The sequence below is a fragment of the Eleutherodactylus coqui genome, chromosome 10, assembly GCF_035609145.1.
Source record: "Eleutherodactylus coqui strain aEleCoq1 chromosome 10, aEleCoq1.hap1, whole genome shotgun sequence".
In the NCBI taxonomy this organism is placed as follows: Eukaryota; Metazoa; Chordata; class Amphibia; order Anura; family Eleutherodactylidae; genus Eleutherodactylus; species Eleutherodactylus coqui.
In genome coordinates, this window is record NC_089846.1 from 128,495,142 (window position 1) to 128,507,843 (window position 12,702).

Consider the following 12,702-nt stretch of genomic DNA (forward strand, 5'->3'; position numbering starts at 1 on the left):
GTGAGCTAATCCGTTTTTTTAAACAAATTTTGAGCGATAATCGTTACGTGTAAAAGGGCCTTAAGGCCTACAAGGCAGCAATGAGTGTAATGTGACTGTTGACATGAGACGTGTAGAACACATAACTACAGTACCGCCTCCGGGAGCAGGAAGGTTATGAGCCAGCGTTATCTACAATAAACCAATATAACCTTCCCGGTACAGAAGTGACCGCCAGCTAATCTACCCGCAGGGCGCCGGCCACCTCCATCCACAGTAAGCAGGAGGCGCTCCAACACTGAGGGACTCCGCTTTACACGGCCCGGTAGTCACTTGGTTTTTAGACTCCGACGGGTGAGTGCTTTCTCGCCCAACGCCCTGTCAGCGGCCGCGTGTAACGCTGCCTGATCTCACTGTAGTAATGGCTGCACTGTGAACTTCATGGTACAATGAGGTTTCCTCATAGTTAAAGGGGTTGTCCCGCGCCAAAAGTTTTTTGGTTTTTTTTGCATAGGCCCCCCGTTCAGCGCAGGACAAACCCAAGGGATGTGTTAAAATTTAAAAAGAAAATTTTACTTACCCGAATCCCCTCTCTGCAACCTCTTCCTTCTTTTCCTCCAAGATGGCCGCCGGGATCTTCACCCACGATGCACCGCGGGTCTTCTCCCATGGTGCACCGTGGGCTCTGTGCGGTCCATTGCCAATTCCAGCCTCCTGATTGGCTGGAATCGGCACACATGACGGGGCGGAGCTACGCGATGCCGCGAAGAAGGGGGCGGAGCCAGAATGCCACTCGTGCCAGACCGAGCCGAAGGGAGAAGACCCTTCTGCGCAAGCGCGTCTAATCGGGCGATTAGATGCTGAAATTAGACGGCACCATGGAGACGAGGACGCCAGCAACGGAACAGGTAAGTGAATAACTTCTGTATGGCTCATAATTAATGCACGATGTACATTACAAAGTGCATTAATATGGCCATACAGAAGTGCATAACTCGTCATCGCGGGACAACCCCTTTAACTTGTCATCGCGGGAAAACCCCTTTAAGCCGGCTTCACACGGGCGATAAAATCGCGTGAGGCGCCATCCCCGTTGTGCGGTCAGGCTGGTTTCACATGAAGGCACCCCGCATCCTCAGATAATTCACATGGATGGCGAGCGCGATCTAAGGGCGGGATTCACGGCCCGCCAACGCCAGTGTGAAGTCAGCCCGAGACCACTCCCACATCTCACCCCGATTACTGTGGTGTTTGGAGCGCCACGGCAATCGCAGTATAACGCTGCCATTGATTTCAATGGGGCCTCGGAGGCATGTGCTCGAATGCGACGTTTCTAACGCCGCGATTTTTAAGCGCTCTGTTCTATTTTTCTGCGTTCAACGCGCCTCATCACCAATCAGAACGATGGAGGGCGTTAAAAAAAAGCGCCGCAACGTGTTAAAAAAAAAAGGATGCTCAGTACTGTGGTAAAAGCGCTGCGATTTCGAGCGGCGCGCTGCCTGAAAATGGACGTAGGTTGTATTTATACAAGCTAACCCGATACTCCATAGGCACCGATAAGGCTCATGTAATGGCGCCTGCAGATTCAGCCCGACAATTGTTGAGACAACGCATGTAATACCCTGTTTCCCCGAAAATAAGACAGTGTCTTATAGGTAGCAGTTTAGGTCCCAGCACACCGACCAATGTCATCATGTGACACATCTGAAGGGAGTAAAACCGGTAGATCCTCATGACATTTATTAGTGTCACCGACACCATCCCAACCTATTATAACATAAGTATAATCCACCTCATGTCATCTACCAAGCTGTAGGTCCACAAGGATACTTCATGCTCGTGCGGATTCAGTCTGACCTTGATGTTCCCAAAGCTAGAAGACTGCATAATGTAAACCTCATCCACTTGAATCGGAGGAAGTTTGGAGTCCGGGGGGGGCGCAACACAAACGTCCTACTGAAGTTTAGTGCAGAACCCCTTAAAGGTGTTGTCCCGCGCCGAAACGGGTTTTTTTTTTCCAATAGGCCCCCCGTTCAGCACGAGACAAACCCAATGCATGTGTTAAAAAAAAAAAAAGTTTAGTACTTACCCGAATCCCCGCGCTGCGGCGACTTCTTACTTACCTTACCAAGATGGCCACCCGGATCTTCACCCACGATGCACCACGGGTCTTCTCCCATGGTGCACCGTGGGCTCTGTGCGGTCCATTGCCGATTCCAGCCTCCTGATTGGCTGGAATCGGCACACGTGACGGGGCGGAGCTACGAGGACCAGCTCTCTGGCAACAGGGCTTTGAATACCCCGCCTCCAGCAAAGCGAGCGTTGTGATTGGCTAATCGAGGGCTGGCAGCCAATCACAGCCGGCGCCCGATGAGCCAATTACAGCCATTCAGTTCGGATGTTCAGTCCGGGTGTTTGAACTGACCGCCCCGTCCTATAACTCCTTATCACAGTTACTGCTGATGATTATAGAAGCTGCTGTCACATGGGTATAGTGAAGGAGATCACAGCTCAGCCTTCTGATGACTGTAGACTTATTTACTGATACTCTCAAGAAGTTAGGCAGCACAAACTTAAAAACCAGTATAAGGCCTACTGCACACGGACGGAAATCCGCGGCGTTTCGCTGCAGCTATTGGGTTCTATTGAACCTAATAGCTCAATGTACATGCACCGGAATTCCGCGTGTCCCATTTGCCGCGGGTATACGTGCGGGCGGCTTCCATTGTAGTGACATCTCTGCACCCTTCCTCCAAAACATCACTAACTGTCTGTCCGCTGTCTCTAACACCATGTCCTCTCTCTACCTAAAACTAAACCTCTCTAAAACTGACCTGCTGGTATTTCCACCCTCCACTAACCGACCTCCTCCTGACATCTCCATCTCGGTGTGTGGCGCCACCATAACTCCCAGACAGCATGCCCGCTGCCTTGGGGTCATATTCGACTCTGATCTCTCTTTTGCCCCCTACATCCAATCCCTGGCCTGAACATGTCAGCTGCACCTCAAGAACATCGCAAGAAACCGCTCTTTTCTCACTGTGGACACGCTAAAAACGATTACTGTTGCCCTCATCCACTCCCGGCTCGATTATTGCAACTCGTTGCTGATCGGCCTCCCCTGCACCAGACTCTACCCTCTCCAATCCATCCAGCCAGGCTCATCTTCCTGTCCAGCCGCTACTCGGATGCCTCTGCCCTGTGCCGGTCACTGCACTGGCTGCCCGTTAAATACAGAATACAATTTAAAGTCGCTACCTTCATCCACAAAGCCCTCCACAGTTCAGCGCCACCCTATATTGCCTCCCTCATCTCAATCCATCACCCAGCCCGGGCTCTCCGCTCTGCTAATGAAACCAGACTGAGCGCCCCTTTAATTCGAACTTCTCATTCCCGCCTCCAAGACTTCTCCAGAGCAGCACCTGTCCTCTGGAACGCACTACCAAAGGCTACCCGAGCAATCCAGGACTCGCAGAACTTCAGGCGTGCTCTAAAAACGCACCTCTTCAGGGAAGCATACCGCATTCCCTAAACAAACCCCTCTGTACTCCGTCTGATAACATGCTCCCTGACCTACTGACTGCAATGCTTGCCAGCCACCATCAACTGCCCCCCTGCAGTCACACTGATTTGGCCACAATACGGCTCCTGCAGTCATACTGTTTCTGCCGTCACACGGCTAAATGTCTGACCATTGTCTGTGTATATCACCCCTCACTCTCCACCCCCCATACTGTGCACATCTCCAGCCCCTTTACCTTCTGTATCCCCCCATTACTTGTAGTATGTAAGCTCGTTGGAGCAGGACCCTCACCCCTATTGTTGCCATCAACTGATTACTATATAACCGTGGTTCTGTACTTTTGTCTTTCTGTATCCCCGTCTATGTAAGCGCTGCGGAATATGTTGGCGCTAAACAAATAAAGATTATTATTATTTATTGTTAATGGAAGCCGCCCGTCATGCTATACTTCCACTGTAGCACAGCATGAATACGAGCCGCGCCCACCGCGTTATCTGCCACTGCCGGCGCGTCATGCGGGACTTCGGGGAGCAGATCCGGAGGCAAGTATGGAGTCTTTGGGGGGGGGGGGGGCCTGACAGACTCCGCTTGCAGAGCCCGTCATGGCCGTGCGCATAAGGCCTAAGGCTGCGTTCACACGGGGCGGATTTGCCGCGGAAGCCGTCGCGGATTCCACAGCCGCAGCATGTCAATTTTTCTTTGTTGCGGCCGCACTTTTTCCTATAGGAGCGCCAGCCGCAGTGGCAAAGAGCGCGGCCGAGCACGCCACAACCCACGGCTGAGTGCTGCGGGTTTGGAAGCCGCGCTTTCCCTGCGGAATTCTTGCGATTTTTTTTTTTGCTGCGGCCAAACAGCGAGATTTATGGTGGGATTCCGCCGAGCGTTAAGACTTGTTTCGTCTGCGTTTTCCCCCCACTTTTTAGTTTCTTACTTTACGCCAAAAAGCGTGTCAAAGTTTTTGCCCGATTTTGGTGCATTTTAGACTTCGCCTTTTTTCTGACAAGATGGAAAAAAAACACACAAATAGTAAACGGGGCGCGAGACGGCTTTTTGGTGCAGTTTGTACGAGAAGGCCGTCTTATTTTGGGCAGTAAATCTGGCGGGGTCCTTAGGAGAACACAGAGGGATAAATGGGAGCGTGCACAAGTACTACACCAGGGGGCGCCGTCACAGCCCACACCCACTTTAGTGTCATTGGGGGTGGGGAATAGTAGGGACGCAGGAGGAAGTCTCAGGATGGGGCAGGAGGCTGCAGTACACCGAGGGACCTCCAGAGGGGGGCAGTTGAGGGCGGCGCGGAGGGGAAGGTGTTCTCTCTGCACTGGCCCTTTAAGAAATGTGTCACTTTGCTCCTAAGCCGCGCCGCCGCTGAGGACAGGGGGCGCTGCACACAGTTGCCCTCCAGCAGTGCCCTCCTGGGACGCCCCGTGGCGCCGGCGCACCTGAGCTCCGCCCGCACTCACCTTGCAGTTATCCGTCTCTTTTTCGTCCTCGCAGAAACTTACAGGAGCCAAACCCGGAAGATAAAAAGCGGCGCACCAGCCCGTGCACAGGACGACCACGAGTGCCGCCGGTAAGTAACGCCCCGTCCGAACCGCCATCATGCTCCACCACCGACCGAACAAGCCAGGTGATGACGGTAGTTACCCCGTGACGCCGCGCCGCTGCTAGGTGTCCGCGTTACGCAAGACGTGTCGTCATGACGTGCCGTGCGCGCTCTCAGGACGTCACGTGATCTGCCCTTCCAGCTCGGCACTGGAGCCTCGCTCTCGCTTGGTGACGTCACACCTATTTGGCGCGCGCACGGGGTTTGTTCGCGGTCATGTTTTGTGAGGCGCTGAGCGAGGAATGCTTTGCCGCCGGTAAGTGGCGGGCCGCGGCCGCAGGGAGTGTATAGAGGTCTGTGATGCTGTAAGCGGAGCGGCTACTGCGGGAAGGGACGCCTGGCATGAACGTGTAGGATGGAGCCGCCATTTTGTGGCGAAGCGCGGTGACCATCTTAGCGCCGCTGCTCCGTCCTGTGCGGAGCTGGATAATATTGCTGTGTTAGCGCCCCCCGCTGTGTGTAGTGTAACTGCCGGCTGTCGGTTTTTCCTCCCGTACTCTGGCGCTGTGGGACTTCCCGCGCGCACTCTGTTCCCGCCCTCTGTGCGGTGCTGGGTCTCCTCAGCAACCTGATTGGTTGTTTGGGTTCCCTGACTCAACCTCATTGGCTGTTCGGACCGAGTCTGAGAGTAAAAGCCTAATATGCCTCCCGGGGCCCCGTACAGTCTGCTCCAGGCCGGCGGGCATATTGGCCAGTTTTGTAACAGCTCAGCCGTATTCAGCAGCTTCAGCAACCTGAGGTATAGGCTGGTTTGGGTTGGCTGTTTCGCAGTGATTGGTTGGTTTGGGTTGGCTGGTTCGCAGTGATTGGTTGGTTTGGGTTGGCTGGTTCGCAGTGATTGGTTGGTTTGGGTTGGCTGGTTCGCAGTGATTGGTTGGTTTGGGTTGGCTGGTTCGCAGTGGTTGGTTGGTTTGGGTTGGCTGGTTCGCAGTGGTTGGTTGGTTTGGGTTGGCTGGTTCGCAGTGGTTGGTTGGTTTGGGTTGGCTGGTTCGCAGTGGTTGGTTGGTTTGGGTTGGCTGGTTCGCAGTGGTTGGTTGGTTTGGGTTGGCTGGTTCGCAGTGGTTGGTTGGTTTGGGTTGGCTGGTTCGCAGTGGTTGGTTGGTTTGGGTTGGCTGGTTCGCAGTGGTTGGTTGGTTTGGGTTGGCTGGTTCGCAGTGGTTGGTTGGTTTGGGTTGGCTGGTTCGCAGTGGTTGGTTGGTTTGGGTTGGCTGGTTCGCAGTGGTTGGTTGGTTTGGGTTGGCTGGTTCGCAGTGGTTGGTTGGTTTGGGTTGGCTGGTTCGCAGTGGTTGGTTGGTTTGGGTTGGCTGGTTCGCAGTGGTTGGTTGGTTTGGGTTGGCTGGTTCGCAGTGGTTGGTTGGCTGGTTCGCGTTGGTTGGTTTGGGTTGGCTGGTTCGCAGTGGTTGGTTGGTTTGGGTTGGCTGGTTCGCAGCGGTTGGCTGGTTTGGGTTGGCTGCTTCGCAGCGGTTGGCTGGTTTGGGTTGGCTGCTTCGCAGCGGTTGGCTGGTTTGGGTTGGCTGCTTCGCAGCGGTTGGCTGGTTTGGGTTGGCTGCTTCGCAGCGGTTGGCTGGTTTGGGTTGGCTGCTTCGCAGCGGTTGGCTGGTTTGGGTTGGCTGCTTCGCAGCGGTTGGTTGGTTTGGGTTGGCTGCTTCGCAGCGGTTGGTTGGTTTGGGTTGGCTCGAGCAGAAGTGTTGTGGAATAAAAACTCTGCAGGATGGCTAGACCTGTGCATGAGGGCCGCTGCTGAGCCGTCAGTGGCAGTCACCGGAGCGCGATCAGACCCTCGGTAAGCTGGCGAGGAGCGGAGGGGCAGTGTGCGTGGCGCGGTGCTGGCATCTCATGTTTATGCAATTTATTATTTTTTTTCAATGAATGTTTTGCAGCTTGTGTAAAAATGTCTCAAATGATGTCATGAAAGGGTTAACCACAGAAACACGTGAATAGTCTTTAATACCCCCCCCCCTCCCTCTATTGATTTGAATGGGCGATTTTGTTTTGAGGAGCGGAGGTGGAGCGTGCTCATGTTTATGCCGTACGTATGCTGCGTTGTGTGACTATGGCGCATATCCGTGTGTGTATGCAGGTATGCGTGTTAGGCTACTGCCTGGTGGTGCGCTAGCATGTGCGCGGGGGCCTCTGCGCGATTGTAAAGTTGCTTCCTCCACCTCTGCGGCTCTCTTGGGATCTCGCCCCGCTCTTAGGTTTTACTGTTTTATTTCTGCAGCATGGAGGATGTCGGGAGTCAGACCGCAGATTGACATTATCCACACGAGTCGATCACTACAGCAATTCCAGCAACCTGATTGGTTCTCGTCATAGATATTGGTCAGCTGACTCCGCCTTTTGAGATCGGCACGCGGAGAGTTAATGCAAAATGGAAGCTACTGAAGAAAATGATTTCATTATTCCTACAAACAGCGGGGTTTTGGTCTCCAAAAGTAATAGTTCCGTCCTTCTGAGATTACGCTGCGAAACGGAAGAGGAATTTCTGCAATGGAAGGAAGAGTATGAAAAGTTAAACGATGTAACTTAGAGTCTTACGAGGAAGCAGCAGCGGCACGGGCGATGGAGTGTTATTAGAGGTAAGCGGGATGTGGACAATCGCTATATGGTTAGGCTTTAAAAAAAAACTTATTTCAAGTGAAAAATACAGTTAACCCTTTGCAATCCAATTTTGGATTCAGGGTTTCCTAGGGGGCTTTCTCTTTCTGCCATTATACAATGGCGCCATCTGCTGGCTAGAGCCAGTACTGCAATATAGGACATGCTGGAGAGACCCCCAACAACAGAGCGGCCAGTAATCTACAGTAAGAATACCCTGCCGGACGTCTTCCAACATTGGAGCTGTACAGCCTTCGATCAGAATGTCTTCAGACGTCAGACAGTGGATTGGAAAGGGTTAAAAGATGAGGTCCGTTACAGCCAAACGTCGTCTTTACCCTTTTCTGGATGTGGATGATAGATAGGTTGGTTACCGTGTATAAGACGCAATTTTTATTTTTTTTAACAAAAATTTAACCCCAAAAGCTTATACATTGTAGTCAGGAAAACCGCGCTGAATTAGCACGATTTTCCTGACTACACCGCTGTTTCACGGGTCGGGCACCCTTTGCATGGCGCCGCGGCTCTCTGCTTCGCAGTGCTAAGGCCTAATTCCCACGGCCGGATTTCCAGCGCGTTTCACTGCAGCTAATAGGTTCTATTGAACCTAATAACTCAATGTACATGCTGTGGAATTCCACCGCATGAAATTACCTGCAGCATGTCCTATTTGCTGCATGTATACCTGCGGACGGTTTTCATTGTAGTCAATGGAAGCTGCCTGTCATGCTATACTTCTGCTGTAGCACAGTGGAAGTATAGTGTGAATATGCCAAGCACGTCATATGACGCTGCCGGCGCATCATGCGCTGTACTTCGCATGCGCTGGAGCGTTATGTGGAACTACAAGCGGTGGATCCGGAGGGGAATATGGGGGGGGGGGCATGTGACGGACTCCGCTGCGGTATTCCGCTTGTGGAGCCCGTCACAGCCGTGGGCATAAGGCCTAAGGGGGCCCGACCCGGGTACTAGGGACAGTATTTAAACATACTACAGTACAGATTAAAAATCTGTGCTGTATTATGTTTAAAAAATTTTACTTTCAAATTTTGGGGAGTAAAGTTGGGGGGGCGTCTTATACCGTAAATGGTTCAATGCATAATTTGGTCAGAAGAAAAGTAAATTTGTAGAACTAATGGAATGGGTGTATGACACTCTTAAAAGCGCTGGTGAGAAATTTCTGGGGGGGGGATTTAATATATTTTTCAGCGTATAAGACGACCCCCGACTTTTCCAGTTAAAATACAGAGTTTGGGATGTACTTGCCGTATAAGGCCCCCTGTCCGCGGGCGCGATTTTGCCAGCGAATCCCGCCGTCTGAAGCACTGACCCTGTGTCTACAAGCTGAGAATGATTGCGATTCTACACTCGTGGCCGGCAACTCGCAACATGCTGCGAATTGTCGCGATTCTCTGCCGTCAGCCTATCTGTCAGACGTGGTGATGCGATGATGCAACCAGAAAGTATCCAGCTGCTTGCAGCACCCGCCGGATAAGACGATACCTGGCGTATAAGATGACCGCTGACTTTGGAGCAGTCATCTTATACCCTGGAAAATATATTCAAGAAGATTTTTTTTGAGTATTTTAATGTTTTCTGTATTATTGGGTACACTAATTGCTCTTATTATTTTTCTAGAAGTCGTACAGGTGCCATCACAATACTAGACCAGATTCTCACAAAGTAAAAAGCCCTTCGGAAGAACATACCAATTGTCCAAATACGATGTCTGTAACCATTAAAGTAGTGGCCAAGATAAACAGGTGCGGTGTTCAGCCTATAGAGGTTTAGAAATTTTATTAGCAAATAACTTTGCAAACGCTCGTAATTAAGCAAATCGCATGGTTAATTTTTTTATTTTTTTCTTAAAGGTCAGCTGATGAGTTTCTGCCTGACTACCCCACTGTGGTTGAATTTTCTGGTGCTCACAATCACACAGTTCAATCAGCAGAGAGCCTGAAGGTCCAAGACGTCGGGTTAGAAGTACGCTCAAAATTTCTTGAGTTTTTCAAAGCTGGTAATGGCCCATCAGATGCTTTGAAACTCCATAAACTGGACCTGATGGAGCAATACGATGAAGAATATGGTCCGATTGCATGCGAGGCTGCTCCGTGTCCCTCACTATGGTGGGTGCAAAGTTTGTACGCTACACTATTTGGAGAAGAATATGGTGATTTTACAAAAGAGAAGATTTTGGAGTCAATTGTTTCCAGAGTAGAAGACTTAAAAAGTCAAGGTATTAAGATTACTTGCAGCACTTTATCAGACGACTTTTGCATTAGTATATGCACACCTATTATGGAAAGGGTTCACACATTGGAGAGTTCTGGGAGGATTTGCTTTATCGACTCGTCCGGGAATGCCGACCGATACAACTGCAGAATATTCTTAATAATGACTGACAGCTGTGTGGGTGGCCTGCCCCTTGGGGTTTTGTTAACCAGTTCTGACTCCGAGGAAGTACTTATTCAAGCTCTTCAAGATTACAAGTTACTTTTAACCGACCGTGCCTTTGGTGGCAGAGGAAAACTTGGCCCAGTTGCTTTCCTAACGGCCGATTCTAAGGCTCAACAGAATGCTATAGAAACTGTATTTCCGAGTGCCACCATATTTTTATGCATCGTTCATGTTTTGCAAGCTCTTTGGCGTTGGTTACTTGACTCTGAGCATGGCTTTTTAAAACAGGAAAGACAGGGGATCTTTACAAAAATAAGGCTACTTTTGCACAGCAGTTCACCAGAGGAATTTGAAGAAAAATTTAACTATCTTATTGCCACTGAGCGTTTTTCTCCTGACCTTAGACTTTACGTTGAAAATCTTCGCCGCCGTCGTGAGCGTTGGGCATTGTGCTTCCAAAAAGACCTGACTTGTCATGGGAAGAACGCAAGCAACATAACTGAATCTGCCATTCGTGTTCTTAAAGATAAACTTTTTCTACGTAACAGAGCATGCAGCGTTGTGCAGCTTTTGCAGTTCATCATTTCGGATTTAGGTGTGTACTACGAAAGAAAAATTATTAATGTTGTTACTGGAAGGTCTAAACTACAATCTGGGTACAAAATCAATAAAAACCAGTGCAAGGATCTTCGAGTAAGACAAGTGGAAAATGGCTTGTATAATGGCTTGTACGAAGTCCAATCAAGTAGAATGGATGATGTCTGGTACGCTGTGGATTTACCGTTAGGGCTGTGTGAATGTTATATAGGCAGAAATGGTGGACCTTGCCAGCACCAACATGCAATTACTCTCCAGGAAAATAGCAGTTGTCGAAAAAGATTTCATTCAGACTCTAAGACCAATGAACTCCTGTTCTGGGTTGCAACAGGTAATAATAACCTTTTTGAAGGTTGGTTAGGATCATCGTTTTTTCAGAGTCCTCAAAAGTTACAACCACAGGCGGAAGGTGATGCGGTAGAAGAACCGAACTGTATTAATGGAAACAACAGTAAACTGCTGGAATCAGTACCTGCAGTGAATTATATGGCAGAAACCACCAGACTGTGCAATGCATATGCTAATGATCTAGGCATGCTGCAAAACAATCCATCTGAATTTACAGCTACAGTTGAAGCTTTTCACAATAGCTACTTTGCATTACAAACTGATCCTTCATTTCTGACACTCGTACGTTCAATGGGCAAGAAGGCAAGAAGGATACGTGTGCAACCAACAGCAAGAGGCCGATTGCGTAGTCAAGCAAGGAGGGGTTTACGAAGCAGTCGTCCTTCTAATAAATCTTTTACTTGAGCATAGATGCACAAAAAGGATCTAGCTGAAAGAGAAGAGCTCCAGAGAGAACACCGTCTCTTGGCAATATGTTTTTGAAGAGTTTAGATTTAAAAATTGTTTACATTTAAGGAGTTATTTCTAAATAAAACATCAAGGTTCAGAAAAGCATTTGAGACTTTTTTTTTTTTTTTTTTTAGTTTTATTGGTTTTATTTAAAGGGGTTTTGTCAGAGTGAAATTGAATACTTCCCTTATCCTGGTAGGGCTCCAAGCGCGTATATTAACATTTTCCATGCTACTTCATCTCTATACAGCAATCCAAGCAACCTGATTGGTTCTCGTCTCAGATAGGGGTTAGCTGATTTACCGCCCCTTTTTGAGATCTGCACGTAGTTACATCAGCCTAGTTCTATTTGACTTCTGCCATATACAGCAATACAAGCAACGGGAATGGTTCTCCTAGATCACGTCTTAGATATGGGTTAGCTGATGCACCACTCCTTGGCTGTGTGAGTGGGCAGGCGGAAGACTGAGTATGAGTGGATGTGTGTGGAGAATGGGGGTCATGTTGCAGCAGTGTTGTGTGGAGAATGGGGGTGATGGTGCAGGAGCAATCACTGTGAGGAGTCTGGGGTCGCATTCAAATCTCCACAAAGTATTATTGGGGAGCGCGAACTGTCGGGATTCCAGGATAACTTCTCCACCTCCCGTCAGACGTGCCAATTGTGGCAGTTTAAAGGGGTTGTCCCGCGCCGAAACGTTTTTTTTTTTTTTTTTTTAACCCCCCCCCCCCCGTTCGGCGCGAGACAACCCCGATGCAGGGGTTAAAAAAAACAAACCGCTCAGCGCTTACCTGAATCCCGGCGGTCCGGCGTCTTCATACTTACCTGCTGAAGATGGCCGCCGGGGTCTGCTCCCTCCGTGGACCGCAGCTCTTCTGTGCGGTCCATTGCCGATTCCAGCCTCCTGATTGGCTGGAATCGGCACGGGGCGGAGCTACACGGAGCCGGCATTCTGCACGAGCGGCTCCATTGAAGAGAGCAGAAGACCCGGACTGCGCAAGCGCGGCTAATTTGGCCATCGGAGGGCGAAAATTAGTCGGCTCCATGGGAACGAGGACGCCAGCAACGGAGCAGGTAAGTATAAAACTTTTTATAACTTCTGTATGGCTCATAATTAATGCACAATGTACATTACAAAGTGCATTAATATGGCCATACAGAAGTGTATAGACCCACTTGCTGCCGCGGGACAACCCCTTTAATGTC

General features: G+C 50.0%; 2 protein-coding genes across 3 annotated transcripts in view; one reads left to right on the forward strand and one right to left on the reverse strand.

The window, feature by feature from the left end:
* The window catches only part of LOC136580899 (transmembrane 9 superfamily member 2-like), a 44,986-nt gene extending 39,775 nt beyond the window's left edge, over positions 1–5,211 (reverse strand). The window contains exon 1 of the mRNA XM_066581811.1: positions 4,966–5,211. Coding sequence (XP_066437908.1) covers positions 4,966–5,106 — 141 coding nt within the window. The 5' untranslated portion in view covers positions 5,107–5,211. The remainder of the gene's footprint in view (positions 1–4,965) is intronic.
* A 20-nt stretch (positions 5,212–5,231) lies between these two features.
* On the forward strand, positions 5,232–11,603 carry LOC136580900 (uncharacterized). Of its 2 annotated transcripts, none has more exons than XM_066581812.1 (4): positions 5,232–5,364; positions 7,330–7,687; positions 9,345–9,469; positions 9,578–11,603. In XM_066581812.1, the coding sequence occupies exons 3-4, from the start codon at positions 9,432–9,434 to the stop codon at positions 11,451–11,453; spliced, it is 1,914 nt and encodes a 637-aa protein (XP_066437909.1). In that variant the 5' UTR covers positions 5,232–5,364; positions 7,330–7,687; positions 9,345–9,431; the 3' UTR covers positions 11,454–11,603. The 2 variants fall into 2 exon arrangements, with proteins under 2 accessions (XP_066437909.1, XP_066437910.1); XM_066581813.1 differs by lacking the exon at positions 5,232–5,364 and adding an exon at positions 5,417–5,847.
* The last annotated feature ends 1,099 nt before the right edge of the window (positions 11,604–12,702 follow it).

What these genes read in the sequence shown, in the direction of transcription:
- LOC136580900 (XM_066581812.1), top strand. Translation starts at nt 9,432, where the DNA reads ATGTCTGTAACCATTAAAGTAGTGGCCAAGATAAACAG. An exon ending in GTAGTGGCCAAGATAAACAG is followed by an intron (nt 9,470 to 9,577) that starts GTGCGGTGTTCA and finishes TTTTTCTTAAAG; the next exon opens with GTCAGCTGATGAGTTTCTGC.